This window comes from Haliotis rufescens, unplaced genomic scaffold, assembly GCF_023055435.1.
Source record: "Haliotis rufescens isolate VD_foot unplaced genomic scaffold, xgHalRufe1.0.p SCAF_180, whole genome shotgun sequence".
Classification (NCBI taxonomy): domain Eukaryota; kingdom Metazoa; phylum Mollusca; class Gastropoda; order Lepetellida; family Haliotidae; genus Haliotis; species Haliotis rufescens.
Window position 1 is genome coordinate 46,619 of NW_025963869.1, and position 18,399 is coordinate 65,017.

At 40.2% G+C, this 18,399-nt stretch overlaps 1 protein-coding gene across 1 annotated transcript in view; it reads right to left on the minus strand.

Moving 5' to 3' along the window:
* LOC124144757 (collagen alpha-2(IV) chain-like) overlaps positions 1–18,399 on the minus strand; it is a 68,874-nt gene that overhangs the window by 18,294 nt on the left and 32,181 nt on the right. Inside the window, exons 6-26 of the mRNA XM_048398681.1 lie at positions 13,545–13,667; positions 12,864–12,899; positions 12,346–12,408; positions 11,289–11,480; positions 10,310–10,363; positions 9,599–9,661; positions 9,243–9,287; positions 8,505–8,624; positions 7,875–8,079; positions 7,093–7,392; positions 6,578–6,756; positions 5,748–5,832; positions 4,535–4,650; positions 4,201–4,378; positions 3,792–3,908; positions 3,595–3,684; positions 3,139–3,246; positions 2,369–2,482; positions 1,381–1,542; positions 700–870; positions 158–301 (exon numbers count right to left, since the gene is read on the minus strand). Of these exons, the coding sequence (XP_048254638.1) occupies positions 158–301; positions 700–870; positions 1,381–1,542; positions 2,369–2,482; positions 3,139–3,246; positions 3,595–3,684; positions 3,792–3,908; positions 4,201–4,378; positions 4,535–4,650; positions 5,748–5,832; positions 6,578–6,756; positions 7,093–7,392; positions 7,875–8,079; positions 8,505–8,624; positions 9,243–9,287; positions 9,599–9,661; positions 10,310–10,363; positions 11,289–11,480; positions 12,346–12,408; positions 12,864–12,899; positions 13,545–13,667 (2,665 nt within the window). The remainder of the gene's footprint in view (positions 1–157; positions 302–699; positions 871–1,380; positions 1,543–2,368; positions 2,483–3,138; positions 3,247–3,594; positions 3,685–3,791; positions 3,909–4,200; positions 4,379–4,534; positions 4,651–5,747; positions 5,833–6,577; positions 6,757–7,092; positions 7,393–7,874; positions 8,080–8,504; positions 8,625–9,242; positions 9,288–9,598; positions 9,662–10,309; positions 10,364–11,288; positions 11,481–12,345; positions 12,409–12,863; positions 12,900–13,544; positions 13,668–18,399) is intronic.

The following is an 18,399-nucleotide window of genomic DNA, read 5'->3' on the forward strand; positions in this document are numbered from 1 at the left end:
CATCAACCCATTGTCAATAAGATTATCTGTTGGCTAAGATCCTACATAACTGAAAACCAGGACGAGGGTCACTTTATAACACCTTCCACTGACACTTCCACAACTAATACCTCAGGAAATCAAGCGTCGAGAATCAGGGTCACCAAATATTACCTACCTCTAATGCCCTCACGACCAATTTCTCCAGGGTAGCCAGCTGCACCAGGTTCTCCCTTGATCCCAGCCAAACCCTGAAGACCAGGAAGTCCCTCACGTCCAGGTTCACCGGGGAAACCCATCAGTCCAGAATCACCCTTCACACCTGCAGCATCAGCAGTGTAGAAATGAGTTGTTAAACAGACACTGACAATGTTCATTATCTGGTATCTGAGATCCAATTACACTGTTTAAATTGTTGTTTGTTGTTTAATGCCGCACTCAGAATTATTCCAGCTATATGATGGTGGCCAGTCAATAATCGAGTCTGGTCCAGATAAACCAGTGATTGACATCATGGGCATCAATCCATGCTGTCAAGGTACAATTACACGGCATCAACCAAACCATTCAGTCTGACCATTCCATCCATTTGGTTCCTTCTCACGACCAGCATAGGTTACTGGGGATCGGTAAAAAGGATTGTTTGGCTGTATATGATAACCACAAATTTCTATTACAGAAAATCCTAAAGGGAAGACGACAAATGTTTCTTCTACTGACCTGGCAGTCCAGGCAAACCATCTTGACCAGGTTGTCCAGGTTGTCCTCTGACGCCATTAAGTCCAGGAAGGCCGGATTGTCCAGCAGGTCCGGGAAGACCACTCTCACCCTTTGGCCCTGAGAGTCCAGGGAGGCCAGGCAAACCAGAGTCACCCTTACTGCCAGGCTCACCTGTGGAGGACAACAAACAACAATTAGTGCTTCACAACAACATACAATATACAATGACAGAGGACAAAGTCCGAGTTCGATATTGCATTTTTCAGGTCCATAAAAACAGGTAATGACGTCATATAGTCTATTAGTTTTTTATTATATAATAAGAAGATGAAAGCAGATTCAATATATCAAACTACGATAGTGTTAGGAGATCCAAAACACAGATATCACCCCAAACAGATAATCCCATTCTAGTTTTAGTCAAGTGAATACTTTAAATTATCAGACCTGACTTGGGAGTCGGCAAATGAATATTGTGGAAATCTTTGCATCATATAATGAATAGAAATAAATGGAGAAAATATTCAGGGAGAGCAGGTAACAACAGGCAAGTCATAAATGACAATATTATTATACACTTGATCTGAACTGTATCTAATGATGACTCTCAACATCTGCACATCAGAGTATGCATTTCAACTGGAAGGAGGTCTTAGCACTCTTCATGTACATCCTACTCACCAGGAAGTCCAGGCAGACCCTCCGGTCCATCGTTTCCAGGGAAGCCAGATTGTCCATCCCGTCCAGACTCCCCCTTCACTCCAGGAAGACCATCAAGACCAGGCAAACCAGGCTGGCCGGGTTCCCCCTTGAGACCAGGCAAGCCAGGACTACCACGCAAACCTAGCAAACGAAAAGTCTCCATGAATCTCAGCTTAAACATATTTTATTCTAAGAAAAGGAATGAGTACATCTCACAACATCTTAGATCGCCTTCTCCTTGTATCCTCAAACAAGAATGCATTTTTAAAATTGGATTTGATTAATCTACAATTATTCTCGTACCTGTGATGACAATATGTCACAATAGCAATTGTTGTTTAATGCTGCACTCAGCAATATTCCAGCTATATCACGGCGGTCTATAAATAATCGAGTCTGGACCAGACAATCATTGATGTCATGAGCATCGATCCACACAATTGGGATGCAATGACATGCATCAACCAGGTCAGCGAGCAACGTAAGTTGCCTCTATGACAAGCATTGTCGCCTTTTACAGGGAGCATGGTTTGTTGAAGACCTATTCTACCCCAGATCTTCACAGGTCACTGACTGAATGAACTCCAGAACAGAATAATTCTTCCATTATATTTTAGAATTCTGATTCCTGCATTCTGATTGTTCTGGAAGAGATATAAAATCTATTCTAGACCTGGGCCAGTAGGGTAGTCTAGTGATTAAAACGTTCGCTTGTCCCGCCAAAGTGTCTCGATTCAACACATGGGTACAACTTCTGTTGCCTCATGCCATGATATTGTTGGAATATTGCTAAAAGAGGCATAAAATCATATTCACTCACTCACTATTCTAGACCATGATTTGGCTGATGACTACATCAGTGCATCAAGCTGGTGTGATCTGTTTCAAATGAAATTTACATGTATCAAATCTACATTTGAAACCACTTAATTGTGAACACAGGTTTATCTGCCCTTATTTCACGTACCCTCTGGGCCAGCATAGCCAACAATTCCTCCTTCTCCAGGGAGACCACGCAGACCAGGTTCTCCCTTGGGTCCTACCATTGCTTCTCCAGGAAAGCCAGGCTCTCCCTTCAAACCTAGAACAAAGTTACAAAATGGTGAATTATACATTGAAGACAATCTGGAAGAAGAGAGTGATGATGCAGACAAACTCATTTATTATCATGCTGCAGAAGAATTCAATATGTTAGGCTAAAAAAAATAATAGTGTTAATAGACCAATATTATTTTCCTGATTTGCATATTTTCCAGATCAATGCTTCACTCAAAACTACCAACAGGAAAAAGATCCAAATATACATTCAAGATTTCCTTTTGGCACAAGGCTAAAATAAACCCATAATCATAATGTCTGCAGCACGTTTCGTTTATATTTCCATTTTCAAAAAAAAGTTTAAAAATCCTAATACTTAAAAACAATGCGATCCAATATAGCACGCAGTTACTTCCCTTTACATGGGCACTGATTCACTGTGCATCTCGTGTTATGGTCATGCAATAGGAGTTAGTATGCTTGTTTATGTAGGGAGACCCTTTACCAGGTTGATGGTACACAAATGATTATTTGGTTACATACTTGTTTGAACAAGCAAAAAAAAACTACCACCCACACCATATTTTCAAAAGTCAATGCCTGAGAACCAATTTCATTTCATTGTATGACAAACTTCTAACTCAGTAAAACACAACTGTTTTTTGCAGGAATATTTGTTCATTCCAAATGAGTATATACCTGAAATGCCTGGCAAACCAGGTAGACCACCATCTCCCTTCAGACCATTTGCTCCAGGCAATCCTGGCAATCCTGGCTCTCCCTTGTCACCACGGGGACCAGGCAGACCTGCAACAGTAGATCAACATGACTCAACACTTGACAAACGAATGGTGAAACAAGAAGTAACAAGCAATGTAAGTTAATTTAGCATCTGTTGTTTTGTAGTTTCAGCATTTTGTAGTTTCTGTTGTTTTGTAGTTTCTGTTGTTTTGTAGTTTCTGTTGTTTTGTAGTGTCACCTTTTTGTTATTTCTGTAGTTTGTGTCAGTTGATTCATTGTTTCTGTAGTTAGTAGTGTCAGTTGATTTGTAATTTCTGTTGTTTGTAGTGTAGTTTTTCACTGTATATGTGTGATATGGTGACACCTTAGATGCAGCATCAACAGAAAGACTGACTTCATCGCCGTTTGCCTCACCTCTTGGACCAGACAATCCAGGCAGACCAGGCAGACCACCTTCTCCCTTAAATCCAGGTAGGCCATCCACACCAGAGTTACCAGGCAAACCTGAAAGACGTTGATTATAAATCATTAATCAACAACAAATAGAAGGCTTCATTCCATTAGCAGTTTAGAGCAATTAAACCATCAGAGGGGTCAAGTTACATTCTCACCTGGATTTCCCTTCTGTCCTGGCAATCCTGGCATGCCAGGAATACCTGACGGACCAGGCAGACCTGGTTGTCCAGCTTCGCCCTTCAATGTGTCCCTGATGTTACTGGGAAGTATTCCTGAAAAATAAAAAGTATAATGTTCAAACTGTGATAACTGTGATTCTAACAGTCAACTATGAATCATGTTGTGATCCGGAGCACTTCCAAAAATCTTCAGAAACAAATTGTTGAAATCTTTTAACAAAACTATTTCCATCATTTAAAGCTATGAACAAAACCATGGGATATTGCAGTATTGGTCTCTTTGAAAGAACACATGAAGAACATTTGGGTTGAATACTCCCCAGGGAGCTGAAAGTTTTCTATTATTATCATTATTATTATTACTTGTGAACATTGAACAGCTTACCTGGTTCTCCCTTCTGTCCTTCCATACCAGGAAGACCAGGCAGACCAGACACTCCTGGGTCACCACGGTCACCACGGAAGCCAGGCAGGCCAATTCCAGGCTGTCCTCTTGAGCCAGGAATACCAGGCTCTCCCGAGTTGCCAGGGCGACCATCTAAACCAGGAAGACCTTTCATTCCCTGATACAGAAACCAATAAGAACAATGAAATATTCAGTGAATCAGTGATTCCAATTCATGGGCATCAAACTTATTTGTGCCCCGATTAAGAATGTTCATTTTAAAATGAATAGGATGATGAAGTAGGGCTGAAGTATGACTTCCTATTTGACATACCCTCTCTCCCTTGATTCCAGGTAGACCGGAAGCCCCAGGGGGTCCCTGAGGACCAGGCAGACCTCGGCGACCAGACTCACCAGGAAGACCAACATCACCACGCTCACCCTTGAAACCTGTCAAAATATCCAAAGTCTAATGAAAATTTCATACTATCATACAGGTAACAATTCCCTAGCTTTCTGTGACTGTTGGTCATAGTTTTCTTATTCTAATGAGGAACTCAACATAATTAAGTCCAAGCAAGTTTGATTCCTTTACTTCAAAACCCCTTTGTAGACTCAAACATTACAATGTTTACCAATATAGCAGTTTTATACCTACACTGGAAATGGGTAACCAGCAGTCATTACACACAAACATATTGTTAATATTCCTTCTAAACATATATAGCTATCTATCTGATGGCTCTATCAAGATGAGGGGCAGCAGCCTAATGGAAGCACAATATATGATTTCTGGAGTCCTGTGCTTTTATATCACTTGAATATTGCTTAAGGCAGCAAAAACTATACTCACTCACTATCCAAATGAGTGAGTGAGTGAGTTGGTTTTTATGCCGCTTAACAGCTTCAGTTTCAGCTTAATGTGGGAGGAAAACCCAAGTGATGCAGGTCTCAGACATTTACCACTTTGGTGAAACCCAAAAGCATGGGTATGGTGCTGACAAACCTAGAAACATAATCAGGGCAAACCAGAATTCGAACCCACGATAATAGATTTCTGGCGTGCCCAAGGGACGCAACTCTGCACAGTGAATTGTGGTGCCTTAGCTGACTGGGCCACCCATGCCTCCACCATCCAGGTGAACTAAAATAATTACCCTCATTTTGCCAGACTTTCTGTTCATATGAATGACAGCCATCAATACTATAAGGGTAACGCTATTTTTCAGGGCATTATCATTTGCAGAAGCCTGAGGTCAACAATATCGGTTTGGAAACATTTACTGCAATCAACACGAATGTCATTGACCCACTTTTACAAACATGGAAACATCAGAGAACAAACCGGATGATGTCACAATTGAACGTGACGTCACCTATCCCTATCCAATGACGTCACCCAACAACGAGCGTGATAATGGCCCATCGTCAAGCAATATGAGGGCATTATTAAGTTACAGTGGCCTGCTCATTTTTGATAACAGGTGGGCAGTTTAATGATAATTCTGTCCATTTAAGCTATAAAATGGGTTGGTCAAGGTACTTACCCTCAGGGCCAGGGATGACCTCTGCCCTTGCATCATTTCCCTTTATACCTTGAATACCAGGCAGGCCAGGTAGACCATCCTCACCCTAGAATACAGAGACATTGGCCAATGTCATACAATGTACACACACAATAGTCAGTTGATCTGCCATATGCGACAACCAAGATAGGGGAGTGATTATTGCTTAAAGTTGCTTCAGCAATTGTGCAGCATTTACCATGCTACAACTTGTCCAGTCATACCTAACTGAAGCTGTTGTACAAAAAAGGAATTATGTGGTTGAAATATCCATGTACAGACACTTATTATGAAACTTGTCATAAGGGTTTAAGGATGGTGATTGTGTTTTGATAACACACGCCACATGCATGACATTCTGAGATGCCACCCCCAAATTGAGGCACTTAGGGTTATCTGGGATCTTTTTCAAAAGAAGTTTGAAACAATTTTAAGTGGCTGACCTGGGTTTCAATGCTGCTTTGAACAGTATTTCACTTACAACATATTGTTTTGTGATAGAGGAAACTGTAAGACCCTGAATCATGATTTAACACCAATAACCTCAAATTGCAAACATGGTGTCTTTACACTGCTGAACGAGAAAACTTTTCTCTGGGCAAGTAACATTTCAAAGTTCACGTACCCGAGTGCACAATAACATATTTATGTCTCTGGAAGACAGTATCCATTGTCCTTTCACAAACCTTTGTGCATATCAGCTACACAGTACTGGTTATTTGAATTTTGTATAGATAACTTGCATTATTCTTGAATTGTCAACATATGTCCAAGCTGATGAAATCTTCTGTAAATTGAGTGCAGATACTAACCCTGAGACCAGGTAGGCCAGACAGACCTGGAGGACCATCCTCTCCAGGCTCTCCTTTGGTTCCAAGTGGTCCTGAATCTCCTGGTATACCAGGTTGACCAGACAGACCATCTAGACCAGACAGACCCTTCTCTCCCTTAAGACCATTCTGACACAGGCTGCAGGAACCACCACGATCACCTGTGGACATAGGAACAATATTGTTTACGCATTACTTAAAAGATAACATAATGAGTTTTCAGATTTGAGTGTGCTATTGAGTACTGATCCCAGGCAGATTGAGTTGCAACCGATGACCTAAGATACTTAGACAAGACATCTATTTAAATGCAGTGAAAAGTCCCGAATATTTCCATGTTCCAAACTTTATTTCAATCAATCGGATCATAGCATACACTCCATTTCATTTTACAATGTGTGCTTAACAGTGTGTTCAAATTGAAGATGGATAAATAACAACATGACTCTTACTAATAACACAGGGAATATAAAATGTGAGTATCTCTACCAACTGACCCTTATCTCCAGGAAGACCAGGAAGACCATCACGACCAGGCAAACCAGAGAAACCTCCCTGACCCTTCTCTCCCTTGGGACCGGAGGGGCCAGGCAAACCCTTGGTCGAATTTCCAGGTGGGCCAGGCAGACCTTTAGCACCTCTCTCTCCCTTGCCACCAGGAATACCATCCAGACCAGGCAAGCCAGATGGTCCCCGGACTCCAGGAATACTTCCTCCAGATTCACCAGGAAAACCAGGCTCTCCCTTCTGTCCAGGCAGGCCAGGAGCACCAGGGCGACCATCCAGACCAGTAATACCTGATGATAAACAGAGGCATCAGTTCCATTGTGGCATTTGGCTAAGTTCTTCAACAAATGTCCAGATGGGCCTTCAATTGCCATCCTTGACCAACTGTCAAATAGTCACATAGAGGACAAGACATACCAACAGATCATTTGATATTTATCTTTATACGAGCGGCAAGTTGTATCTTTATACGAGCGGCAAGTTGTAAATCAAACAGATGTGTGTGACTTTTTACTGACTTATTGCAGTTAACTTTTGTTTGGCTCCTCTTTTCAAAGAAAAAAATAATCGTTGATAAGAAAATAACATAGTCTTTTTTCACAGGAGATGTTTCACTCATCTCAGTAGTTTAGTCTTATGTCCAGCGCAAGTCTTGAGATAATTTCTGTGAAAATGGAGAATTTGTCTCTAGATGAACAGCTATTGCTCGACTGTACATGTTAAGTTAATTGGGGTAAGTGTTGTGTTGCTTGAATGAACAGATAAACTATACCTGAAACTCCAGAGTCTCCCCTGTCTCCTTTGGGACCATCAAGACCTTGTGTACCAGGCACGCCAGGGATTCCAGGGCCACCGGAAGGACCATCATTACCACGCAAACCTTGGGGTCCAGGGAGGCCAGGCAGTCCTGGATCACCAGGCAGACCACGTTGACCAGCAGGTCCAACTGGACCTGGTGGACCATCTCCTCCAGGTCCCTACACAGTGTAACATTAGGAGGTGAGTAAGACACTTCTTTCACCTGGGTTATGGTATTGTAAAGCATTCATTCAAGGTACTCAATGTTCACACAACATAAGTGACAGGTTTCATATCTTATATCTTATAAGGCAAAAATAAAAAATCTGTTAATCACACCCTAGCTATTACCATTATAAAAATTAATACTGACAATTATTCTTTTCTAAGAATAAGACAATGAAGTCTTTGTTCATTATCTGTTTAATTACAGTAGTCGTACTCAAGAGTGTGACTGGCACCATGTGCTTTCACTCTGCCGTTTGCAAGTGAGAGTTGTCTCCCCTATTCTGTCTTCGGCTGATACAAATGTTTCAAAACTCAGAAATGATGTTTGATCCATGACTATTTCAAAAGGGTAGTTACTGTTATAGACCATACTTACTCCAGCAGGACCAGGGGGACCTCTCTGACCACGAAGACCATCAATACCACCCAGACCACGATCTCCCTTCATTCCAGGCAGGCCAGGCAGACCAGGAAGACCATCCATACCTCGATCACCCTACACAACAGACAGGATAAATCATGATATAGACATGCCTCTCTCACTCACGCACGCACGCACGCACGCATGCACGCACTCACCCCCCATAGCACGCACGCACCCACGCACATATCTTAAAGCATTGAAATAAATGATTCCCTGACTCTGATCGCATTTATTACATCATTAAAAACCACAAGGTTTTATTCAGGATATTATTCCGATTAATTTAACATTAATATTTGTAATCATTTCAATTCTGTTCCATGTTCACCTCCATTTCTTCAATTATGTGTCCCTTTGGCTTTCACTTCTTTTCTTACTTTGAGATTGATTTTCCAAAAACATTTTTATAATTTTGATATAATCCCACCTCCATTACATGTCCGTAAATTAAGAAATTAAAAACAAAAAAATGCTTTCCTGGCATTCATAAACTATGAAACTCTCAAGTGTCTGCTTCTGCGTTATGTCAGCATGTTGATCCACAATATCTCAAGCAGGATCTTATCCACTACACAAAATTATTTAACTCATGCCCAGGATATTGTACAATCGTACAATTGACTCTGTTTTTGGCACAGACTGCTTATGAATATGGAAATGGTTTTGTCGCTTTTACTTAGCTGACGGTACCTTTTGTCCAGGTTGCCCAGGAACACCAGGATAACCTTGTTTACCCTGAAAAACATCAACAATAAACAATGAACAGCTAATAAAGCTTTCACAACAAACAATTCATTTACTACTTTCAAGCAGTCCTTATTTGGCATCCGTACACCTAACTGTACCTTACTAGCAATATATACACAAATTATTTTAGCAATGTATTTCTGATGTCTTTTAAAAAGCAAAAAGATTATGAAATAGAATCATAGAACAAAGAAGTCAAAGAACATGACTTGAGCTTTCATTTCTTTGACATAAATGCTATTAATAAGTTTGATTCTCAGTACAATTGTATCGTAGAGATATTAGTATTGTCAACTCACACGAGGACCAGCAATGCCAGGTACACCCTTCTCGCCAAACATTCCTGGTGGACCAGGTAGGCCCTGAAATAAATAGTAAAAACAGGAATAGAAACAGCATCCTTAATACAATAAGGAACACAACTTGTCAAATAGCAGAGTTTATCATTATATTTGTTATTCATGCAATGATGACATACTGTCATGACATTAATGTATTGATTTTTATCATTACTCATAATAAGATCCAGCTATCTGATTCGGTAATCGCCATCTTGTGAAAACACAAATATCTGTCAGCTGATGTTATGATATTAATGTATTGATTTTTATCATTACTCATAATAAGATCCAGCTATCTGATTCGCTAATCGCCATCTTGTGAAAACACAAATATCTGTCAGCTGATGTTATGATATTAATGTATTGATTTTTATCATTACTCATAATAAGATCCAGCTATCTGATTCGGTAATCGCCATCTTGTAAAAACACAAATATTTGTCAGCTGATGTCATGATATTAATGTATTGATTTTTATCATTACTCATAATAAGATCCAGCTATCTGATTCGCTAATCGCCATCTTGTAAAAACACAAATACCTGTCAACTGATATGTTTGTCACATCATTACTGACCTGGTTCACAACAAAAGTTCACTATATGGAAGAAGACCAAGCATGTTGCTTTGAGGTGATAGTGACAGGTGAAGCAGAGTGTGAGGACCTACCTGAAAACCAGAGGGTCCCTTCATGCCAGGCAGACCAGGTTCACCCTTCATGCCCTGAAACAGACAGCATCATACTTACAGCATACCGCTGTGGTGCTCACAGATACTCTGAGTGAGTTTGTTTGTTGTTTAACGCCGCACTCAGCAATATTCCAGCTATATGACGACGGTCTGTAAGTAATCAAGTCTGGACCAGACAATCCAGTGATTGACTTCATGAGCATCGATCAACGCAATTGGGATATGATAACATACATCAACCAAGTCAGCGGGTCTGACCACCCGATTCCGTTAGTCGCTTTTTACGACTAGCATAGTCGCCTTTTACGGCAAGCATGGGTTGCTGAAGATCTATTCTCCCCCAGATCTTCAATATTTACAGGTGTCATGGCTGACCAAACTAGTGATGCAGTGCAATGTCCATGCTATAAAACATGTATGACAGATCAAAATATCAATAGTTAACATTTTGTATTAAGAGACAAATTGGCATAAATTCAGAAAAGATAAAAAATATTATTGCTGTAGTATTGCAACAGTGTTTTTAAGTATTGCAATAGTCAAAATGACCTTGATAATCACTCTAATAATGATTGAATGGAGTTCTACAACATAGTCAACAATATTTATCAAAGATGCTGATTCCTCAAGTGCTGAACCAGTGGATACGAAGCTTCCAACAAATGTAAATAAACTCACCGCCAAAAGAAACGTGAACCAGAGAAACATATAGAGAAATATGTACATTAAGAAATGTTTCCGACGTGTACCAATTAATGACAAAACCAACACTCAGTCAAGTGTAACCACAGAGTGTTCTTATTCTTATCACGATATGATGCACATGATTTGTGATAATGTCTTATTGTTGATATAAATTCGATGTTTAATAATGCGAGCAAAGACCACTCGCATTTTTCGCCTTTGATTCACGCTCCCCTGAATTTCAAGATTTACAGTATATACCATTACCACCCACCTCATTTCCTAGCATTCCCTTTAGTCCCTTCGGTCCCTGGATTTGGCCTGGGGGGTTGGTGAGAGCTCCTAAACCACCTGGGGGTCCAGGGTTGCCAGGGGGTCCAAGCGAGCCTTTCTGTCCCTTCTCTCCATGTGTGCCCAAACCCATGTTACCTTTCTCGCCAGGTTGTCCTCGTTCTCCAAATGGACCCTGCAAAGTAAATTCTACATTGCTGTAGGTTTGTCATTCCAAATGTGTACCTCACTCTGTGACAAACAGCTGCAGCAGTAACATGAACGGCTCACTCTGTGACAAACAGCTGCAGCAGTAACATGAACGGCTCACTCTGTGACAAACAGCTGCAGCAGTAATATGAACGGCTCATTCTGTGACAAACAGCTGTAGCAGTAACATGAACGGCTCACTCTGTGACAAACAGCTCCAGCAGAAACATGAACGGCTCACTCTGTGACAAACAGCTGCAGCAGTAACATGAACGGCTCACTCTGTGACAAACAGCTGCAGCAGTAACATGAACGGCTCACTCTGTGACAAACAGCTGCAGCAGTAACATGAACGGCTCATTCTGCGATAAACAGCTGCAGCAGTAACATGAACGGCTCACTCTGTGACAAACAGCTGCAGCAGTAACATGAACGGCTCACTCTGTGACAAACAGCTGCAGCAGTAACATGAACGGCTCACTCTGTGACAAACAGCTGCAGCAGTAACATGAATGGCTCACTCTGTGACAAACAGCTGCAGCAGTAATATGAACGGCTCATTCTGTGACAGACAGCTGCAGCAGTAACATGAACGGCTCACTCTGTGACAAACAGCTGCAGCAGTAACATGAACGGCTCACTCTGTGACAAACAGCTGCAGCAGTAACATAAATTGAAAGCAGTGAAATGTTTTAATATGTTTGTAAAATTTGTAAATTGTTCTCGGAGCTTCTAGCTTTGCTTAAGTAATGGTATAGATATTTGAACACATGTCATAAGCTAACCTGTGTTAAATTTCTTATTTGATAAGTTTTAAACATTTTTAACAAGGAAAACACTAATCTACATACAGGCGGTCCTGACAAGCCAGGTTCTCCCTTGGGGCCAATGGGTCCATCTCTTCCGTGACTTCCCTGTAAAAAACAAACACATGTTTACTTGGATATTCACACAGATTTGTCCTATTCTTGTAAACTGTACGGTACGGTTTCTATTTACAAGTGCTGCTAAGTGATGACATTTGATTGTGATGTCATGGAAACTGATCAAAACCTCATTGCTATGCAATTTCATTGTAGCGATAAGACCTGAGGAAGCCAGTATTGGAGGATAAATAACAATAACTGGTTTCAATTATAGTATTAAAAATAATTTACTTGTATTGATAGTGACAGTAAACATGGTAAACAGAGGGTTTTTTTGACATTTTACTTATTTCTGGTCAGCAAAATAAAAAAACTGCTTTTTATCTTAATTTTTTTCATGTTTCAATTTTATGGCGAAGGCAGATTCCAAAGCACAAAGTTCAAACAATGTCTGTGCTTATCTGAAATTAACCTAGACAGTACAGTATATCGTATGTACTCACAGGCAACCCAGGTAGGCCATCTGCTCCAGGCTCTCCCTGTAATATGACAGACAATAATATCAAGAGGCAATTCAAACACTTAAAAGCATTATAGATAATTATGATAACTGAATGCAAACAAGTTGAGATACAGGTTTACAACTCATGTAATGACCTGAGATTACATTTTTCTTTAAAAAATTAACATATATGGTTACATTTTCCCCTTAAAATCCAACTACACATTCAAAAGTTTGTTAACTTTACACCTAGGCAAACCAGCATTCATGCTGTTTAATATGTATTAATATGCCTTTCAAACAGAGCTCCTGGTTACTTTTGAGCAATTGAGATTTTACTCTAGGGTTTCTATTTTAATTGGGTTATTACATTTTTCATTGGGCAACCAATATTTTTTCACTCATCACTCTATTGGTTTTTTCCCCAAAATTAGTGAACATTTTAAGATTTAAAAAAATGAAATAATGTTTGAGATGTATATAACCGTTCTAAATATTTCGCCTAGACTCGGGAAGTAAATTAGCTCGTAATTGTGTTTCCGAAATTAGCTCTTTTGTATGCAAGCTGAAAAAGCTGGGGTTTTGACAATTTGGGAGGGTAGGTATTTTTATTTATTTTCTGTTTCAAACAAACATAGAATGGGCTCAATTGACTCGTATGGATGAGTTTAGACTACATTACCTTCTGTCCTGGGAGGGTGACTCCGACAGGTGATGGTTCTCCCTTAATACCAGGAAGACCGTCCAGACCAGAGGTACCAGCCTCTCCGGGAAGACCAGGCAGACCAGGAGAGCCAGGATCTCCCTATAACACAGGTGCAAATTTGTCTTTGTAAATACATTGCGACATGTGATAAGCATATTGGTCAGATAATACCAACGCTAAGAAACAAATAAATTAATCATTAAGTTTTCAGGTTATACTTCATGACGGAGCTATGATTGACATTCAAATATATGATTGAATGTTGTATCACTGATCAAGTGTACATCGTGAGAGTGACATGCTTGTTTGTTTGGTAAATGTAACACTCAACAATATCCCAGCTGTATGATGACGACCGGACCAGACAATCCAGTAGGGCTGGCACGAATCCAAATTTACTACCCGGGTACAACCCCCCTATTACCCGAGCCTACCTGGGTACCCACTGTAGGTCTATGGAGATGTCTCCAAATGTCCGATTGGGAACATTTTTAGCATAGCGTTGGCAAAACGTATTTAGATACATGTATTAAACAATCTGGTCATTCATACACATAAAACTGAAAGGCCTCTTTCACTCACCTGTGTTGCTCTGTTTGAAAACAACTGGTGTCATCACTTATTTTCAGTGATCCATTCATATATCTTTCACCACTATTTTACCTTTTATGTCCAGTGTGGGTTCGAATCCCGGATGGGACTCAACCCCAAAAAGAACAAGAATCTGTACTTTACAAAGAAAGTGTTATCCCAAATATAACATTTGTTACATTTGACCACTTTCTAAATGGCATTGTGTGTTCAAAGGTATCTGTTTCAGCAGATGAGTAAGACTCACTAATCTCTGTTGTTGACACTTTACATGCATAATCCTGTGTGCCAAAGTAGATATTTACTGATGTTGACACAAGGCATGTAAAAGGGTTAACAAGGTGCAATTCCCCCACTCATAATGCCATCCTTGACCACTGCCCACTCGCTGTCAAGTTTCGGGCTCTGCCGAGTACGGGTTGGGCTCAGATTGACTTGCATCCACCGAGGGCCTAGCCAGGGGAGATAACTCAAATAAAGAGGATATTGTATTCATTTACAAATGACCCATAAAATATCTGTATCTTGATCAATGTCAGGCTATTACCCAATAACACACAAAAGTGCAATTGGCTATACCTTAAATGTTCCATCTTTCTTTTCATACAACACATATCAATATCAGCTTATACAATATACATACACAGGGATAGTCATGTGATTCATTTCAATTTTTTCACCATTCAGAACTTTATTATGTCTACACTGATTTGATTTTATTTGATTTTCTTAAACTTCTTAAAAGGCATACAATCTATTTATTCACTTGCATGAATTATTACCTATTATATAAATACTATCAACACTGCTGTGGTAAGTATGGAGACCACTTGATCGTTAATCTGACTGAAGAATAAGGGCATTTTGTTCTTTTTTTTTAGAGATGAAAAATACAATTTCTCCTGATTAACATTATCTAAAAAACAATGCAACTAATATGTCACGATCTTGTAGCCACCTTATCAAATTCAAAATTGTAAAATATACATTTTCTAAGTTTTGACAGTCTGACATGTCAGGCTACAAACAGAAATTTGCTTCAGCAAAAATGGATGAAGAATCCAAATTAATTTTTTTTTAAATGTCAAAGAACCAAGGACCATGCATCTACATGCCTTATCACTGGTCTGTTATATGACTGTCTTGGTATGGGTTTGAACTATTTCAACAGACAATGTCAGTTCTATTGGAAAAAGTCAGGATCCTTCAAGTACTGTCAAATAATTGAAATATAGTAAGGCATTTCGACCTGAAGATTGTGGATATCCTAATCTTAAGTCATTTATAAACAATTTCTTATTGGAAAAAGTCAGGATCCTTCAAGTACTGTCAAATAATTGAAATATAGTAAGGCATTTCGACCTGAAGATTGTGGATATCCTAATCTTAAGTCATTTATAAACAATTTCTCTTTCATATATAATAAAGTTTCCCCTGCCATGCTACAAACACCAACACTGTGCATCGCTTTTCAAGTCAGCTCAAATATCCATTCTGATTGACATCATATGTATAAGTGAGATATGTCTGAGGTTGTAGGTTGCTGACCTAGGAAGAATTTGCCACAGTGATAAACTATGGCCATATTCTCCCACATTGTCCCTTAAGAATTGGAGCATACCTCAATGGCATTATATAAAAAGGTACATTTAAACTCCTTAAAAAGATTTTGAATGAAACGTCTTAAGACTTTTAACATTTTGAAACAAACATTTAAAGATTTTTTAAAGAAATGATTGAAATACTCAGACGGAATACATGTGTTTATTTCTCAGCTTTGACATATCAAAGAGTAATGGCCTCTTCAATCATTAAGGTTAGAATGTTGCTGTATCAGCAATGCTGAAACTCTTCAAGTTGGTGCTGAAGACCATTGTGACAAGCCAGAGCTAAACTAGACCCGTTTTCCAATTTCTTTCCAGTACATGTTGCCTTGATGATTCTGATCAGTACATTGTTTGGCTAACATCATATCCAGGAATCCCTCAGTGTGCCAGAAGAATGGAAGGTTGTGGCCATTTCTGACATCCTGTGTAACCAGGTTGTGAGAGTCAGCAGACCCACCCATGTGTAATAAACACTGGGGTTATTTCCGATCTCACAGTTCTATCTCACCATGTTACCAAGGAGGCTCTACACTTGAGGGTGCAAGACACAGAAAAGGCATTTTTGTTCACTGATCTTTCTTACTTACTCTTGTATGTTTTTGCTGATTATGCCTCTATATTATTATAGACAGTACCAATAGGCTACAGCGGGAATCAGGTGACATTCTTGTGTCAAGCGAGGATAATCTATGTGTTTGACTAGGACAAGTAATTCTAGCTACTTTACCAAGAACGTGTTGACTAAGACAAGTAATTCTAGCCACTTTACCAAGGTGTTCACTAAGACTTATAATTCTAGCCACTTTACCAAGTACTTGTTGACTAAGACAAGTAATTCTAGCCACTTTACCAAGAACTTGTTCACTAAGACTTGTAATTCTAGCCACTTTACCAAGTACTTGTTGACTAAGACAAGTAATTCTAGTATATGAATTCTCAAAGCCATACAGTTTTGATCATAATTTTAGAATGAAAGTAGTGTATTATCTGCAGATGTATTTGTTATTATCTTTCCTTACATGACGTTTAGTCAATGACGTTTAATACAACTGAAAAACTTATACCCCGCTGAAATGTAGATCATATCCTCCTCTAAGGTTATTGTATTCTTTTGTGTCTATTGTGGAAGTTTTCTGTCCCTATTATACCAAAGTAATTTGTACAGTGTTTTATCATTTTATCATGTTGTGGACTACCATTAATCACTGTCTCTCATCTCAGCTAAAACCATAGCAGAACATCCTTTCTCAGTGGTTGGGATCTCGATGACAGTCAGAAAGAAGGCTACACCAGAACTCTGAACTTCATGACCTGAGGAACACCATGCATGTTACCAATCAAGATGTCCATGTCAGAAGCAATTGGTCAGCGTAGACATCATCTGTGCCCATGACCACAACATGAGGTGGTGTCAGTCATTGTGATCCTGAAGGCAGGTGCCCTGTCCTGACAGCCTACAGGGACCCCCTGTGGGAACCCTCCTGCAATCACAGGGCTATCCCTCATGCTGCTTCTACTGATAATAGACCCAATCACTTGTGTAACCAGATCTTTTCTAGACCACCAGCATCCAGATTCATCCAAGACATGACCTCATTTCATCCCCAGCAGTAGGCCACTTGGCTTGGTCAAATAAGCTATGCTCTGTCTTGCCAAAAGTCCAACATAAACTCTACATTGCAATATAATTCATAAAGTGTCAGGGGCAGTTAGAACAGAAAGAAATTCTATGGGGAGGTATTTTGAGTATTTGTTTTAATGAATTGATGGCAAATACAGGGCAAGCTAATCTTGACTGATAGTTCGAAAAGTATGGCTTAATTTACACAAAAGATCAACATGTTTTTCTTGGGAAATTTTCATATCCCAAACATTGTGCTCAAGACATGTACGATGGCTCCAGTTGTGAAGTCTTGTGGTTATCTTAGATTTGACTATCAAGGGTTCATTGTATACCAAATTTGGTGCCCTAGATTCATGTGAACTAGATCAGGACCTGTGAAGTAGACTAAGTGGACTGTCACTGACCACCATTTCCGACTCCCCACACCTCCACATCTCATCAACACAACTAGCACTAAATAATCCCATGGAGGCAGTTCCTGTGCTGCCAAAGTCAGTTATGGCATATGCTGTTGTGCATGCTTGACCACAGGAGGTAGGTCTGGTATGAAGGTACAGGGTTATAGGAGTAGATAGTATATGCCATGTCAGCAGGGCATGGTATACACCAGATTGGATTGTGGTGGTAGGCATTGGGAGGGGTATGGAACAGAAAGCGGGTTGTTTGTCAGCCTTCATGTGATGAGGTGGTGTGATGTCAAATAGGTGGGGAGCGCCAGCCATGGGATGTTGACTGTGAGGTGTGGGATGGTAGAATGGTGGCGTGTGGCAGCCATTGGGTGGAGATATGATGGACTGATGACGGCTAAGGGATGGAGGGTAGTGGGTAGCCTGGATGGTGACAGCCAAGGGATGGAGGGTGGTGGGTAGCCTGGATGGTGACAGCTAAGGGATGGAGGGTGGTGGGTAGCCTGGATGGTGACAGCCAAGGGATGGAGGGTGGTGGGTAGCCTGGATGGTGACAGCCAAGGGATGGAGGGTGGTGGGTAGCCTGGATGGTGACAGCCAAG